The 18,667-nt window shown below is 42.4% G+C and overlaps 1 protein-coding gene across 1 annotated transcript in view; it reads left to right on the top strand.

Annotated features, from left to right (window-relative positions):
- The window catches only part of LOC112256032 (X-linked interleukin-1 receptor accessory protein-like 2), a 424,604-nt gene that overhangs the window by 314,254 nt on the left and 91,683 nt on the right, over positions 1-18,667 (top strand). Inside the window, exon 6 of the mRNA XM_024428971.2 lies at positions 16,765-16,839. Within this exon, the coding sequence (XP_024284739.1) occupies positions 16,765-16,839 (75 nt within the window). The remainder of the gene's footprint in view (positions 1-16,764; positions 16,840-18,667) is intronic.

Raw genomic sequence — 18,667 nt, 5'->3', positions numbered from 1 at the left:
GGAGGCTGAAGCAGAGTGCCAGAGGTACCAAGCCAGGTATTGGCACAGTCTTCCACCAGAACACTACTCACACTATATCTGGCCTCCGTGGGGTGGAGGGTAGCCTAGACTCCCCTAAAGGCAAAATGGGTGCTGTCCAAGTCTGTTTTTCCCCCTGTTCTAATATAACTCTTTCGTAAAGTCCATACACAGAGAAGTAGGACCCTTCCTGTGATTACCTCCCATCTGCTCTACCCTGGTTAGTCTAGCTCTCCCCTCCACCTGGAGCCAGCTGAGGACAATCAGTCTCTATCATAATGATATCATCTTTATAGCTACCTTAGTGAAAGTCAGTCTCTATCATAATGATATCATCTTTATAGCTACCGTAGTGAAAGTCAGTCTCTATCATAATGATATCATCTTTATAGCTACCGTAGTGAAAGTCAGTCTCTATCATAATGATATCATCTTTATAGCTACCGTAGTGAAAGTCAGTCTCTATCATAATGATATCATCTTTATAGCTACCATAGTGAAAGTCCAGTACAGCAGCACCAGGACCTTTCCCTACCAGGCTCTTACGTGGCTGGTACATAACGCAGGATAAGAGTGTCTGCTGAAATGTGGAAAGGTACAAAGACATATACTGTAGATGCAGGACTGCTCTCCATCAGCCTCGATAGTTTGATGCGACTTCAATGTGACCTATGTCACAGGAGTCTGGTGAGGGAAGGACGGCTCATAAAATTGTCTGTAATGGAATAGTATTTAAACATACGGAAACCATGTCTTTGATGTGTTTGATACCATTCCATTTACTCCGTTCCAGCCATTACAATGAGCCCGTCCTCCCCAATGAAGGGGCCAACAGCTGCCCGTGTTATGGATGTTGTATCAGCTCCAGAGCTTCAGCTCTTCAAAGCTCTTGAGGGTAGTATCAACTCCCTCCTCATTGTATTACTTTAAAGCTGAAGTAAAGTTGGCTGCCACCAATCACATGCTACAGACCAACTGAGATCAGTTTATACTTTGTTAAAATCTTTAAAAATCTCCAGTACATGTATTGTTTTAGCCTGACTCACGGTTCCCTCTTCCCTCCATCTCCAGACAGCCTATGGGCCTGTCTGGCTCTCAACAGTGGCTTCCCAGTGGATGTCTGTGTACTGCTGTGCTACATGGGCAGGCTGAGAGATATGCCTGTCACACTGACTGACAAGACCTACCATCCCCAGTCTGTCTCCACACAGCCACCCCCAGTCCAGAGTCTGTCTCCACACAGCCATCGTCTGTCTCCACACAGCCATCGTCTGTCTCCGCACAGCCATCGTCTGTCTCCACACAGCCATCGTCTGTCTCCGCACAGCCATTGTCTGTCTCCGCACAGCCATCATCTGTCTCCGCACAGCAATCGTCAGTCTCTGCACAGCCATCGTCAGTCTCCGCACAGCCATCGTCAGTCTCCGCACATCTATTTCCAGTCTCCACACAGCCATCCCCAGTCTCCGCACAGCCATCGTCAGTCTCCGCACAGCCATCGTCAGTATCCAACTGTAACATCCTACCACTCCCAGTCTCCAGTCTCCGCACATCCATTTCCAGTCTCCACACACCCATTTCCAGTCTCCACACAGCCGTCCCCAGTCTCCACACAGCCGTCCCCAGTCTCCAACTGTAACATCCAACCACTCCAAGTCTCCAGTCTCCACACAGCCATCCCCAGTCTCCAACTGTAACATCCTACCACTCCCAGTCTCCAATCTCCACACAGCCGTCCCCAGTCTCCACACAGCCGTCCCCAGTCTCCACACAGCCGTCCCCAGTCTCCACACAGCCGTCCCCAGTCTCCACACAGCCGTCCCCAGTCTCTAGCCCTAACATGTGGCAGTGTTAGGGGTTCCCTCAAATGGGGCTCGCATGTTAGACCAGCAACAGCAGGATGTTCTCTGGTCTCTTCTCCAACTTTCATTCAATGAAGTATGTACATTCTGTATTGATTTGTGACTAAGTTTGTTTCTTGGTGCTGGATAGGCCTGAAAGGAAAGTTTATCCACACTACAGAGGAAGGAAAGTTTGTCTCTTGCAGGATAAATTTCCATTAGAAAACCGATGATCAGAGCTATGATTACGTTGTGCTTCTATGTCCCAACATTTCTTTCCTCAATAGGTTTTTCAGAGCAATGGGCAAAGCGAGCCCAGCCCAGGAGAAAGATGTTTCCTGAATTCCGTAACCATTATAATGATAAAGTGTTGTGGTGAATGTAAAGACATATTGCATATTTGGTTTTCCTCAGTAGCAATCATTATCAGGTAACTCTCAAGATGAATGTGGAGGGTAATGTGTGTGTCGCCAGGCAGGCCTGTGAAGCTCTCAGTTCCTGATGGAATTATTTAGGGGCCTGATACTAATGTGACTGCATGATAAGGCAGCCTGCTGTTTGGTGGACTTTATGAGCAGAGCAGCTAAATCTCTTCTCATTACATGCTCTGATGAAATAGTCTTCTGGCTGTTTTCAGTGTTTCCATTAACTTGGGAAATATTGATCCTATGTAATTCTGTATGTGTTTGGAATGTTGTACTACACTGCTACTCTCCATAGCGCCATCTAATATCCTGCAGGGGTTTTGGTTTGAGCCTCAGGCTCTTGATTTTGACTCTGGGATATAGCTTATGACAGAATTGACCAGAACTGACTTTTTTCGTTGCATGTTAGGAGAATTTAAGCAGCAGGATAATTAGCTTAAGGTTAGGAAAAGGGTTAGGGTTAGCTAAAATGCAAAAAGCACTTTGTACATCAATTTGACATAAACTGTTTTCCATGTAGCGATGACCCAGGTTCTCCAGCAGTATTATGAAGTGTGTTTTCAGTTCTTATCACTCATCAGCCATCTTGTCATCCAATGCATTAGTGACATGGTCATCAGCCATCTTCTCATCCAATGCATTAGTGACATGGTCATCAGCCATCTTCTCATCCAATGCATTAGTGACATGGTCATCAGCCATCTTCTCATCCAATGCATTAGTGACATGGTCATCAGCCATCTTCTCATCCAATGCATTAGTGACATGGTCATCAGCCATCTTCTCATCCAATGCATTAGTGACATGGTCATCAGCCATCTTCTCATCCAATGTATTAGTAACATGGTCATCAGCCATCTTCTCATCCAATGCATTAGTAACATGGTCATCAGCCTGAACTGAAACTGTACTGTCAGCTTACTTGTGAGGTTGGTGAATATTTTATCGCATTGCCTGCTCCCAAAGAAGGTTGTGCATGCAAATTCAGGGGTGGATAGAAGTAGTATGAAGGGGAGAGGACATGGTGGTAGTATGAAGGGGAGAGGACATGGTGGTAGTATGAAGGGGAGAGGACATGGTGGTAGTATGAAGCAGGAGAGGACATGTTGGTAGTATGAATGTGAGAGGACATGGTAGTAGTATGAAGAGGAGAGGACATGGTGGTAGTATGAAGGGGAGAGGACATGGTGGTGGTAGTACTATGAAGGGGAGAGGACATGGTGGTGTATGAAGGGGAGAGGACATGGTAGTAGTATGAAGGGGAGAGGACATGGTAGTAGTATGAAGGAGAGAGGACATGGTAGTAGTATGAAGAGGAGAGGACATGGTAGTAGTATGAAGGGGAGAGGACATGGTAGTAGTATGAAGGGGAGAGGACATGGTGGTAGTAGTATGAAGGAGAGAGGACATGGTGGTAGTATGAAGAGGAGAGGACATGGTGGTAGTATGAAGGGTAGAGGACATGGTGGTAGTAGTATGAAGGGGAGAGGACATGGTGGTAGTAGTATGAAGGAGAGAGGACATGGTGGTAGTATGAAGAGGAGAGGACATGGTGGTAGTATGAAGGGTAGAGGACATGGTGGTGGTAGTATGAAGGGGAGAGGACATGGTGGTAGTAGTATGAAGGAGAGAGGACATGGTGGTGTATGAAGGGGAGAGGACATGGTGGTAGTATGAAGGAGAGAGGACATGGTGGTAGTATGAAGGGGAGAGGACATGGTGGTGTATGAAGGGGAGAGGACATGGTGGTGTATGAAGGGGAGAGGACATGGTGGTAGTATGAAGGAGGAGAGGACATGGTGGTAGTATGAAGGGAGAGGACATGGTGGTAGTAGTATGAAGGAGAGAGAACATGGTGGTGTATGAAGGGGAGAGGACATGGTGGTAGTATGAAGGAGAGAGGACATGGTGGTAGTATGAAGGGGAGAGGACATGGTGGTGTATGAAGGGGAGAGGACATGGTGGTAGTATGAAGGAGGAGAGGACAGTGGTTATGACTATAGTAGATATCATTATATTTACCCATTCAATACGCTTTGGTTGTTTGTTGTGTATAATGAGCATTGTCCCTAGCAAGAGTTGTTTGTTGTGTATGATGAGCATTGCCCTCGCAAGAGTTGTTTGTTGTGTATGATGAGCATTGCCCTAGCAAGAGTTGTTTGTTGTGTATGATGAGCATTGCCCTCGCAAGAGTTGTTTGTTGTGTATGATGAGCATTGTCCCTAGCAAGAGTTGTTTGTTGTGTATGATGAGCATTGTCCCTAGCAAGAGTTGTTTGTTGTGTATGATGAGCATTGCCCTAGCAAGAGTTGTTTGTTGTGTATGATGAGCATTGCCCTAGCAAGAGTTGTTTGTTGTGTATGAAGAGCATTGCCCTCGCAAGAGTTGTTTGTTGTGTATGATGAGCATTGTCTCTAGCAAGAGTTGTTTGTTGTGTATGGTGAGCATTGTCTCTAGCAAGAGTTGTTTGTTGTGTATGATGAGCATTGCCCTAGCAAGAGTTGTTTGTTGTGTATGATGAGCATTGTCCCTAGCAAGAGTTGTTTGTTGTGTATGATGAGCATTGCCCTAGCAAGAGTTGTTTGTTGTGTATGATGAGCATTGCCCTAGCAAGAGTTGTTTGTTGTGTATGATGAGCATTGTCCCTAGCAAGAGTTGTTTGTTGTGTATGATGAGCATTGTCCCTAGCAAGAGTTGTTTGTTGTGTATGATGAGCATTGTCCCTAGCAAGAGTTGTTTGTTGTGTATGATGAGCATTGTCCCTAGCAAGAGTTGTTTGTTGTGTATGATGAGCATTGTCCCTAGCAAGAGTTGTTTGTTGTGTATGATGAGCATTGTCCCTAGCAAGAGTTGTTTGTTGTGTATGATGAGCATTGTCCCTAGCAAGAGTTGTTTGTTGTGTATGATGAGCATTGTCCCTAGCAAGAGTTGTTTGTTGTGTATGATGAGCATTGTCCCTAGCAAGAGTTGTTTGTTGTGTATGATGAGCATTGTCCCTAGCAAGAGTTGTTTGTTGTGTATGATGAGCATTGTCCCTAGCAAGAGTTGTTTGTTGTGTATGATGAGCATTGCCCTAGCAAGAGTTGTTTGTTGTGTATGATGAGCATTGCCCTAGCAAGAGTTGTTTGTTGTGTATGATGAGCATTGTCCCTAGCAAGAGTTGTGTTTGTTGTGTATGATGAGCATTGTCCCTAGCAAGAGTTGTTTGTTGTGTATGATGAGCATTGTCCCTAGCAAGAGTTGTTTGTTGTGTATGATGAGCATTGCCCTAGCAAGAGTTGTTTGTTGTGTATGATGTGCATTGTCCCTAGCAAGAGTTGTTTGTTGTGTATGATGTGCATTGTCCCTAGCAAGAGTTGTTTGTTGTGTATGATGAGCATTGCCCTAGCAAGAGTTGTTTGTTGTGTATGATGAGCATTGCCCTCGCAAGAGTTGTTTGTTGTGTATGATGAGCTTTGTCCCTAGCAAGAGTTGTTTGTTGTGTATGATGAGCATTGTCCCTAGCAAGAGTTGTTTGTTGTGTATGATGAGCATTGTCCCTAGCAAGAGTTGTTTGTTGTGTATGATGAGCATTGTCCCTAGCAAGAGTTGTTTGTTGTGTATGATGAGCATTGCCCTCACAATAGTTGTTTGTTGTGTATGATGAGCATTGTCCCTAGCAAGAGTTGTTTGTTGTGTATGATGAGCATTGCCCTAGCAAGAGTTGTTTGTTGTGTATGATGAGCATTGCCCTAGCAAGAGTTGTTTGTTGTGTATGATGAGCATTGTCCCTAGCAAGAGTTGTTTGTTGTGTATGATGAGCATTCCCCTAGCAAGAGTTGTTTGTTGTGTATGATGAGCATTGTCCCTAGCAAGAGTTGTTTGTTGTGTATGATGAGCATTGTCCCTAGCAAGAGTTGTTTGTTGTGTATGATGAGCATTGTCCCTAGCAAGAGTTGTTTGTTGTGTATGATGAGCATTGTCCCTAGCAAGAGTTGTTTGTTGTGTATGATGAGCATTGCCCTAGCAAGAGTTGTTTGTTGTGTATGATGAGCATTGCCCTCGCAAGAGTTGTTTGTTGTGTATGATGAGCATTGCCCTAGCAAGAGTTGTTTGTTGTGTATGATGAGCATTGCCCTAGCAAGAGTTGTTTGTTGTGTATGATGAGCATTGCCCTAGCAAGAGTTGTTTGTTGTGTATGATGAGCATTGCCCTAGCAAGAGTTGTAGTTAAAAATGCTGAGAGACACGTCGTTCTTTGTTTTATGAAATCTAAATAATGTTGACTTGGACTTTGTACGATGTTTAATGATGGCTACACAAACATGATGTTGAGATTCCTAGTAGCACAGACCAGAGTAAAAATGAATGTTTTACAGGCTAAAGAAATATGATTTGAACTTCTTAGTCCATTTAGATGTATCCTTTTTTCAGAGAGGGAGAGAGAGAAAATGAAAGGAGAGAAAGAGATGATGAGTTAGGGAAATAAAATGAGCAAGAACAAGATGGAGATTTACAATAATTTCAGAGAGAGAGAGAGAGAGAGATTAATCTCCCAATATCATCATGGAATCCTACAGTACTTGAACTAGCTCGTTGAAGCTGTATGCTTCCCATCTCGTGCTTTCAAACTCTTAAATTAAGTGCTGACAAAACCCATGCTTATGGAGAAATGACTATGACAGTCCCTTCTGTTTTATCCATAGTGATGTACAGTACTCCTCAGAGATACAGGTAGAGGACTGTGTAGTGAATCCATGTAACTGTCAGCTACATACAGTAGTTTGTGGCATCTTCAGTTAGTCATTAAGATGTCCCGAAGGTATGCTTGCCCATTCATTGCTCTCTCCATGCATGCATACAACTAAACGTCTCGCCAAATAAAGCTTTATTGATTGGTTGAGTTTTCATAGTATGTGATGGAGAGCTTCATAAAATATTGACAGGTCATTGCTGGGTGACCATATCTAAGGACCAGAGTCAGTTCACATGGTCAGTGAACATGGTCAGTGAACATTTAAGGCTACATTTATATAAGTTTGTCAAATTCTGGAAACGTTCCCAGAATTCCCAGGTTTTCCTGAAATCCCTGTTCCAAGATTTACCAGAATCAGGAGGTAATAAGATGGAAATCCTGAATCCACTGACCAGGATTTCTGGAATACTTTGGGAAAGTGACCCAAATCTTGCAACCCTAGCTATACACATACATATTGTATATTTTATCATGTGAATCATATCCACATACAGTAAGTGTGTGCTGTATCTTCTGATAGATGTAACAGTGTGATCATCTATTTGGTATTGGTGTGATAACATCTATGGTGTGGGTGTGGCTCTGTGATCACATGATCTTTTGACCTCCGTTGTTTGCCATGTCACAGCTCTCCCTTACAGCTTAAATACTTACTGTATGACAACACAAGCTTAGTCACACAAGGCCCCTAAACCTCCAAGGTAATCATTTTTATAATCAATAACTGCCTTTTACTCACTAGCTACTTGACCCAGGTAATAATGATACTTCTGCTAATTAAAACAAAGAAGCAAGCAGGAGTTCGCTTCACATCAACCAAGGAACATCAGTTTAATCTCTTTTAATCTCTGAAAGATCACTACAAGTCACTTTAAAGGCCCAGTACAGTCAAAAACATGCTTTTCCCCTGTGTTTTATATATACATGCATTTCCACACTATGAGGTTGTAACAATTCTGTAAAATTATGATAATGCCCTTTAGTGTAAGAGCTGTTTGAAAAGACCGCCTGACATTGCAGCCTGTTTTGGTGGGATGGAGATTTGGCCTTCCATGGTGACATCACCATGCAGTGAATTAGTTAATAGACCAATAAGAAAGACAGTTCCAGACCTCTCTGCCAATCACAGCTCATTTGCAGTTTTCCCCTTCCCACTCAGACCACTCCCAGACATTTCTATTAAAATTCTTGCTTGAGAAATTGCCCTTTGCTCAGCTATGAAAAGACAACTGACATTTACTCCTGAGGTACTGACCTGTTGCATCCTCTACAACCACTGTGATTATTATTTGACCATGCTGGTCATCTATGAACGTTTGAACATTTTGAAGAACAATCTGGCCTTAATGGCCATGTACTCTTATCATTTCCACCCGGCACAGCCAGAAGAGGACTGGCCACCCCTCAGAGCCTGGCTCCTCTCTAGGTTTCTTCCTAGGTTCCTGCCTTTTCATTGCGTCTACATCTGCATTGCTTGCTGTTTGGGGTTTTAGGCTGGGTTTCTGTATAGCACTTTGTGACATCTGCTGATGTAAAAAGGGCTTTATAAATACATTTGATTGACTGATTGAAATGTGGTTGCTAAGAAGCTATTTTTGTTTCTTCTTGATTGAAAACAATCATAATAAGGTAATTCATTGTTACCCAGAAATGATTTGATATTGAGATTTTTTTTAAATGGCTGCATTGGACTTTTAAAGGTCATTTTTCCCTCTGCTTGGAATATGTTATGCTTGAGGAATACTCTGTAAACTGGCTGTACGTGTAAACAAGTACCCCTCTTGTTGTAGTGACATTTTTTATTAAACAAATCAATTAAGACATCAGTCTGGGGAGGTGATGCTTTATAATGTTGTTGTGCTGGTGCTGAGTTTGTTGTGGGTTGGATGCCTCTGGTTGGGGCAGTTTTCTCTCACAGGGACACTGACCATTACTAATCACTTCACCTTTGTTTTATTTTGTGTCGTGTAATTTTGTTTGTCTGTTAGCAGCTTGTGTTCACATCAAAGGATAATGACATTGAATGCAGCTGATTAGGACTCTAATTTGAGGATGTGGTGAGGAGCAATGTGCATACGCTTGGCCTAATGGAATGTGAGCGCTACGCCCACCTGTGGAGTAGCCAGTCCCCCATAGTGCCTGGAATGACCTCATTACTATCTCAATCTACACTGGAGACCTCCCCACAGCCCAGTCCAACAGGAGACCAGGGGCCACTCTCACAAATAGAGATTAAGTAATTATCCAAGATAACTGGAGGGGTTGGAGAATGTGATTTTAATTTATTTAATGACACTTCTATAAGTTGATAAGGGATTCATTTCCATAGCAACTCGTCAAGGGTGATCATACCTCGCCTAAAGCAGGTGACCGCAAAAAAATCTTAATAGCTTTGATTCAAAACTTTTGGAGATGTTGAGCTTTATCTGAGTTTCTGTATGCGCTCAGAGCCGATATTCACCCATTGTCTAAATGATACATGTGAGACAAGGGAGATAAAATAAGTCCACATGGTATTGGAACATTGTTGGAACAAGAAAAAGGCAAGTTGATCTATTCAGTAGTTGAACTTTATGTAATATATTCTTGAGAGGGAGAAATTTCGCAAAGCATAATGTTACCTTTGTAGACATATTTGGGAGAAGTTGTTTTTTGTCCATTGGTGTTTTCATGTCTGTAGCAAGATTCTATCAAACAAGCACATATGCTGTTCTCTAGATCTCTGTGGATGTAAAATCCCATCCTAGCAGATTGTATAACCTGACAAAGACAGAAACATTGTAACTGTTTCAAAGTATTCCCCCTGCCACTTCTACAAATGCAATAGAAGCAGATTAGGTAACACCAGCCACTAATAAGCACCTTTGAATGCTGAACCCAATAAAATAATTTTCTCTGTCCAGAGGTCAGAATAATGTTGAATACTGTGTAAAAGGGGAATATATACCTGCAAATAAGTAAATACACTAAATAAGGGGTCCCTTTGAAACGGGGTCATATAAACATGACCTTGTATTTTTTTTATAGGTAACATACCACATATTCTGTCTGAAATGGGTATTAGTAGGTCTAACTAAATGGGTATTAGTAGGTCTAACTAAATGGGTATTAGTAGGTCTAACTACTTGGGTATTAGTAGGTCTAACTAAATGGGTATTAGTAGGTCTAACTACTTGGGTATTAGTAGGTCTAACTACTTGGGTATTAGTAGGTCTAACTACTTGGGTATTAGTAGGTCTAACTACTTGGGTATTAGTAGGTCTAACTACTTGGGTATTAGTAGGTCTAACTACTTGGGTATTAGTAGGTCTAACTACTTGGGTATTAGTAGTTCTAACTACTTGGGTATTAGTAGGTCTAACTACTTGGGTATTAGTAGGTCTAACTACTTGGGTATTAGTAGGTCTAACTACTTGGGTATTAGTAGTTCTAACTACTTGGGTATTAGTAGTTCTAACTACTTGGGTATTAGTAGGTCTAACTACTTGGGTATTAGTAGGTCTAACTACTTGGGTATTAGTAGTTCTAACTACATGGGTATTAGTAGGTATAACTAAATGGGTATTAGGGGTGCTAATACCTTCAGACTACACATTACTGATGCAATTGCACTCAAGAGGATGCTAAGACTGCTGTTGGGGAGTGGGACTATTACGAAGTGGAGTCGGATCTGTATGTCTTTAAAAAAAAGATATATAATGTATTAACAAGCAACATTCCGGATATGTATGTCAAGCAGTAATCAGTTCAATGAGCAGTGTCAATGTGTTTCAATACACTCTCAAATTATACACAGCTCTGATTAGACTATCACATACAACACTAACACAGCCTCTGCTCACTCTGTGTCTTAGCTCCAAAACACAATGTTTCTCCTTGTCCTTTTACACATATCAGTGGGTAACTGGGAAATGTGCCGTTCAAATTAGGTGTTAAACAATGGAAGGGTTAATGAATTTACCTTCTAAAATCAGAGAACCATTCACACAGACCCAATACCTGTATTTTATATTCCTGTCCTTTGAGATATCCTATATCGTTTGACCACTTTACTTACGAAATAAGTACCTGTGATAATACGCTGGCATGTTTTGGCATGTTTTCAGATGGCCATTGGAAAACATCACAGACGTTACTGCTCTGAAGGAAATATTTCACAGCCTGCTCCAGTAGTGTCATTTCCAATGAAAATGTAACTCTGAATCCATTTACAACACATGAAAGCTCAGCATCTCGCTGTAGTTCATTTGCAAAGTGGATATTAACAAGCATACTGAATATTGCAACAGGAGCACTGGAAATCCATGAATGGAAACAGACAGGGTGCTAAACAGTGCAACCGGATGGGAAATGATTTGTTAGATCTTAAATACCATAATATTTGATCATTTTACCCCTCCTTTAAAAAGCAAAATATGCTAAGTACAATGATAAAGAAAGCAATGATCATATGGACTTTCCTCAGAGCAGCCCAGGGTTACTTACTTTGAAGTTCATGAGCAGAATTCTGCATGGGAATTTGCAGATGTGCAGTACCAAACTGCAATGGTAAATAACAAGTTCACTGTGCCTGCATGAGCAGAACATTCCCATACCATAGCCACACTGTTTGATGCATTCCCTTTGAAGAGTATTATTAATAGGCCTAAGCATGGCCATATACAATATGTTAATACTTCATTTGTGTGTAGGAGTGTTATCTCTTGGGCCGCTGAGCTGAGGGGGCTGAGCACTCAGGAGCAAGGTGCTGCCGCAGATAGGGGTCCGGACGAGGTGACCTACATGAGCCCAGGGGCTGCAGAGGGGCCGGGAAGGGCCGGCGTCCAGTGAGGGTTGTCCTGCCGGATGGAGAATATTAAGTGGCTGTGGGTCTGCAGGCATGTGTGCTCTCTCTGGCTCCTTACTTGACAAGAATGATAGCTTTCATTTGAATGCTAAAGCTGCGGCTGTCCTCCCCAAGATGGATGAGGGGTCCCAGCTTCATCCCTCATACAATGGAGAGACCAAATTAAATGGTGGCCAAAAAGATCAAATAAAATTCATAACTTACCATCTTTTTCTCTGTCCTTGAGTTGAAGGTTACTCTGAGTCTCCTGGTGAATGGATAGAGTTAACTGCACTCTGCCAGATATGCAGAACAAGCTAACCTTATTGCTCTTTATATCATTAGTGGTTGTGTATACAGTGAATTCGGAGTCAATATTTTCACCGACTTTGCACTTTATATTCAATACAGTCATTTTTATATGCAGTGCAACAGCGATTTAAGCTTTTCATGCTGCACATTTGTCTTGTATTATACAAGGATTACTAATATTCTGACAGTTTAAATTGGCTTTGAAAGTTCAGACTTCAAATCAAATTGTATTAGTCACATGCGCCGAATACAGCAGGTGTAGACCTTACAGTGAAATGCTTACTTACAAGCCCCTAACCAACAATGCAGTTTAAAAAATATGAATAAGAATAAGAAATAAAAGTAACAAGTAGTTAAAGAGCAGCAGTAAAATAAAATAGCGAGACTGTATACAAGGAGTACCGGTACAGAGTCAATGTGCGGGGGCACCGGTTAGTTGAGATAATTGAGGTAATATGTACATGTAGGCAGGGTTATTAAAGTGACTATGCATAGATAATAATAGAGAGTAGCAGCAGCGTAAAAGAGAGAGGGGGGGGGCATGCAATGCAAACAGTAATTTGATTAGATGTTCAGGAGTCTTACGGCTTGGGGGTAGAAGCTGTTTAGAAGCCCCTTGGACCTAGACTTGGCGCTCCGGTACTACTTGCCGTGTGGTAGCAGAGAGAACAGTCTATGACAAGGCAACCATTTTTGGGGCCTTCCTCTGACACCGCCTGGTATAGAGGTCCTGGATGGCAGGAAGCTTGGCCCCGGTGATGTAATGGGCCGTACGCATTACCCTCTGTAGTGCCTTGTAGTCGGAGGCCGAGCGGTTGCTATACCAGACAGTGATGCAACCCATCAGGATGCTCTCGATGGTGCAGATGTAGAACCTTTTGAGGATGTGAGGACCCATGCCAAATCTTTTCAGTCTCTTGAGGGGGAATAGGTTTTGTCGTTCCCTCTTCATGACTGTCTTGGTGTGCTTGGACCATGTTAGTTTAGTGTGATATGGACACCAAAGAACTTGAAGCTCTCAACCTGCTCCACTACAGCCCCGTCCATGAGAATGGGGACGTGCTCGGTCCTCCATTTCCTGTAGTCCACAATCATCTCCTTTGTCTTGATCACGTTGACGGAGAGGTTGTTTTCCTGGCACCACCCGGCCAGGTCTCTGACCTCCTCCCTATAGGCTGTCTCGTCGTTGTTGGTGATCAGGCCTACCACTGTTGAGTCATCAGCAAACTTAATGATGGTGTTGGAGTCGTGCCTGGCCGTGCAGTCATGAGTGAACAGGGAGTACAGGAGGGGACCGAGTACGTAACCCTGAGGGGCCCCTGTGTTGAGGATCAGCGTGGCGGGTGTGTTGTTACCTACCCTTATCACCTGGGGGCGGCCCATCAGGAAGTCTAGGATCCAGTTGCAGAGGGGTTGTTTAGTCCCAGGGTGCTTAACTTATTGATGAGCTTTGAGGGCACTATGGTGTTTAACGCTGCGCTGTAGTCAATGAATAATATTTTGTCCTTTTGTCCGTTTGGGAAAGGGCAGTGTGGAATGCAATAGAGATTGCATCATCTGTGGATCTGTTAGGGCGGTATGGAAATTGAAGTGGGTCTAGGGTTTTTGGGATAATGGTATTGATGTGAGCCATGATGAGCCTTTCAAAGCATTTCATGGCTACAGATGTGAGTGCTACATTTAGGCCTGTTACCTTAGTGCTCTTGGGCACAAGGACAATGGTGGTCTGCTTAAAAAATGTTGATATTACAGACTCGGAGAGGGAGAGGTTGAAAATGTCCGTGAAGACACTTGCCAGTTGGTCAGCGCATGCTCGCAGTACACGTCCTGGTAATCCGTCTAGCCCTGCGGCCTTGTGAATGTTGACCTGTGTGAAGGTCTCACTCACATCGGCTGTGGAGTGCGTGATCACACCGTCGTCCAGAACAGCCGGTGCTCTCGTAGGTGTTTCAGTGTTATTTGCCTCAAAGCGAGCATAGAAGTAGTTTAGCTCATCAGGTAGGCTTGTGTCACTGGGTAGCTCTCAGCTGTGCTTCCCTTTGTAGTCTGTAATAGTTTGCAAGCCCTGCCACATCCGACGAGTGTCGAAGCCGGTGTTGTACGATTCGATCTTAGTCCTGTATTGACACTTTGCATGTTTGATGGTTAGTCGGAGGGCATAGCGGGATTTCTTATAAGCTTCCGGGTTAGAGTCCCGCTCCTTGAATGTGGCAGCTCTAGCCTTTAGCTCAGTGATGATGTTGCCTGTAATCCATGGTTTCTGGTTGGAGTATGTACGTACGGTCACTGTGGGGACGGTGTTCTGAAATGGTTCCTTTTAACAAGTTGTTTCTTTTATGTTGGTTTAATGCTCTGGCAAAAGAGATTATGCATTTTAACACAGAGAAGACATGCATTTTAGAACTTAAAGATATAATGAGTTTATCAGGCAGTTCAATCGCCTATATATTTCTATCACCAATACAGTTCTGTCACCTATATAGTTATGTCACCTATACAGTTCAATTCACCTATACAGTTCAATTCACCGATACAGTTCAATTCACCTATACAGTTCAATTCACCTATACAGTTCAATTCACCTATACAGTTCAATTCACCTATATAGTTCTGTCACCTATACAGTTCTGTCACCTATATAGTTCTGTCACCTATACAGTTCAATTCCCCTACACAGTTCTGTCACCTATACAGTTCTGTCACCTATACTGTTCTGTCACCTATACAGTTCAATTCACCTATACAGTTCTGTCACCTATACAGTTCAATTCACCTATACAGTTCTGTCACCTATACAGTTCTGTCACCTATATAGTTATCTCACCAATACAGTTCTGTCACCTATACAGTTATGTCACCTATACAGTTCTGTCACCTATACAGTTCAATTCACCTATACAGTTCTGTCACCTATACAGTTCTGTCACCTATATAGTTATCTCACCTATACAGTTCTGTCACCTATATATTTCTGTCACCTATACAGTTCAATTCACCTATACAGTTCAATTCACCTATACAGTCTATCACCTATACAGTTCTACCTATACAGTTCTGTCATCTATACAGTTCTGTCACCTATATAGTTCTGTCACCTATACAGGTCTGTCACCTATACAGTTCTGTCACCTATATAGTTCTGTCACCTATACAGTTCTGTCACCTATATAGTTATGTCACCTATACTGTTCTGTCACCTATACAGTTCAATTCACCTATACAGTTCTGTCACCTATACAGTTCAATTCACCTATACAGTTCTGTCACCTATACAGTTCTGTCATCTATATAATTCTGTCACCTATACAGTTCTGTCACCTATATAGTTCTGTCACCTATACAGTTCAATTCACCTACACAGTTCTGTCACCTATACAGTTCTGTCACCTATACAGTTCGGTCACCTATACAGTTCAATTTACCTATACAGTTTGGTCACCTATACAGTTCGGTCACCTATACAGTTCAATTTACCTATACAGTTCTGGCACCTATACAGTTCTGGCACCTATACAGTTCTGTCACCAATACAGTTCTGTCACCTATACAGTTCTGTCACCTATACAGTTCTGTCACCAATACAGTTCTGTCACCAATACAGTTCTGTCACCTATACAGTTCTGGCACCTATACAGTTCTGGCACCTATACAGTTCTGTCACCAATACAGTTCTGTCACCTATACAGTTCTGTCACCTATACAGTTCTGTCACCTATACAGTTCTGTCACCTATACAGTTCTGTCACCTATACAGTTCTGTCACCTATACAGTTCTGTCACCTATACAGTTCTGTCACCTATACAGTTCTGTCACCTATACAGTTCTGTCACCAATACAGTTCTGTCACCTATACAGTTCTGTCACCTATACACCAATACAAGAGTGTGTTATGCTCCCTCAACCTGTAGACATGATAGTTTGACGTCATAATATTTCACTAAAGATACTCCAGCTAACCCTATACCATGAGGTGCAGCCAGCTTTTAAATACTGTATCTTATATAATGTACATCTGTCAGGGTATGTTCTAAAGTACAGGATACATTTCACTGCTCTTAACTAAACTCCAGGATATCGAATAAATTCAGTGCGCTCACATGTTTTTAGAGCATATCTCTAGATGATTTTATGTAATTAATCCACAGAGTTTTTACATTATCAAAGTGGCCCATCATTATTCAGCCCACTGCTGTATTCCATACTCTGCTAACTGTCCTGCTAATACAAGTCTCTTGAGATCTAAAGTGGTTCTAATTTACATATCTTCTACTGTTCTCAGACTGAAATTGTGTGTGTGTGTGTGTGTGTGTGTGTGTGTGTGTGTGTGCACTCAAATCTTTAAAAGATTAAAGATGACATCATCTTGTTTTAGAATGATAAAACTCATTGCTGGGGCTCCCACAGGCTAAGTGATTACAATATATCCTATAATGATATTTGTAAATTATGTTTGTGGAAGAGTTTTGCCGGGACTGAAATAGCTCTATTCTATTTGCATGGATTACTGATCTTGTCAACATTAGTCATTAAGAGAATCTGTGTAATCTTCAATATGTTTATTTTCTCCCCCCTGTCTGTCCTCTCAATGTGTGTTTTGTTCTTTTGCAGCTCTCCTCACAACCAGACCCCCAAAGGTCCTGTTCCCCACTGAGAGACAGGCCAGTGTTATAGATGTCCAACCGGGTAAGTCTTCCCCATGGGGCCAGTGCTAACTCTCTCCTCTCCATAGAGCAGACAAGTGTAATTATAGACTGCAACAGTCAGGGGCTCCTTGCTGCTTTCTTCAAAACACATTTTACTGCAGTGCCTTTTGGCTGGGGATACAGGGCCATGGCTATGTCAATATAGTTTTGGAGCTCTGTTTGTTGGAATGTCCTCTACTGTAAAGCAGCCGAGTGATCACCACAACTGCATTCCGATGCCTCAGTCAACCCCATTAAAAGGGGGTGCAGCAATCAGCCAAATATGCCTTAGGGGGAATTTGCTATACATAAATCTGGGGGCTAATAGAAAGTGTAATACATAAGGCAGGCAGAGAGAACAGAACACAGCAGCAACACTGGCATGCAGGATTCCCCTGACCCTCTGTCCATATTTAATGATGTGCTTGTTCTAACCTGGGGGAGGTGCCCGGCCGTCACCAACCTCTCATTCTCCAAACGCTCAGCTCATTCTCCTTACACAATGTACTGTAGCCGTTTTAATAGGAGGGCCCAAATCCACTGGGATCAGAGAAAACAACACAATTATTTGAAATCTGTTTACATTACACTCAATTTTAAACATTTTACCAGAACATTCCCACCACATATTCATACTACAGTGTGCTTTCAACACTAACCATGCAAAAATCCCTGCCTGCGAAATATACAAACACTATTCAAATCTTACTCTGGAGCTCAGTGCCAGTTGACAATAACAAAACAAGTGTGAGGAAGGCATATTTAAGCTGTCAAGTCAGGGTAAATTGTAGGCCATTATTTCACATGCATCAACACAGAGACTGGGAGGAGACAGCTGAAGAGCCAAGGAGAATCTTCTTCCTCTTCTTCTTCTTCTACTTCACCTTTTGGTATTTAAATAATACACTTATCAGCTGGCTCCGAGATGACTGTTGGACGAGCGCTCTATTGTCCCGTGCAGTGTTCACATGTCATTTTCCTGCGTTTAATTTGGGATTTTGTTAGCCTAACTTTACAGATATGGTAATTGTCTACTTTAAGTCAAGGTTGCGTTTTAGTGGGTGATTGGCACTTGGAACACCAATTACCCCCAGTGTTCAGTGTTCAGTGGTCTTGCTAGAGGCTGTTAGGTTGTTTCTTAAATGATGTGTATTTTTCCCCAGTATCAGAAAAACTCTGTTACCTAAGCATGCATAGTAGCTTTCTGGATACTACACAAACTGGACCTTATGCCTTGCTTTACAACCCAGCCAGGACATTAAATTGCAGTTCTTCCTATTGAACACAGTGACTTTTTCATGTGTCTGAAGGCTCTGTAGGGAACAATAAATATCCTTACTGCGTTACCATTCTCAATCGTTACCTTTCTCTGCTTGGTATTAATATTTCTGATAGGATGAAGAGTCGAGCAGCCCCAACCCAATTAAACTTAATAGAGTTAGCAGTCTGTATAACACAGCATAAATCTCTATCATCCAGCAAGCCCCCTGCTCCCTACAATGGATTTCATACCTTCTGTCACACACATTCCATCCGTGCGCATCAGGATTTACTGAGTGTCTGGGCATCTGGAGATTTAGCCCCTGTTAACTTAGAATATAATGATGCTACTTGCTCCTACAATATTGTCAACTTCTCTTGATTTATGTTGTTATTATTTTCACATTCTGCAATGGGTACAAGGATTTTTTATTGAGTTTAACTATTTGATATGAAAAAAAGGCTATTTTATGTTAAGCAATTTGTGTGAATGAAGACGAGAGAGGGAACAGGGAATGGGCTGCTTGAAGGAGATGAAGTAATGGTCTCAAGGATCTAGTCTCCCTCTG

The sequence above is a fragment of the Oncorhynchus tshawytscha genome, linkage group LG08 (genome assembly GCF_018296145.1).
Source record: "Oncorhynchus tshawytscha isolate Ot180627B linkage group LG08, Otsh_v2.0, whole genome shotgun sequence".
In the NCBI taxonomy this organism is placed as follows: domain Eukaryota; kingdom Metazoa; phylum Chordata; class Actinopteri; order Salmoniformes; family Salmonidae; genus Oncorhynchus; species Oncorhynchus tshawytscha.
The sequence above is the reverse complement of the archived record's forward strand: the minus strand, read 5'-3'. Positions and strand labels throughout refer to the sequence as shown.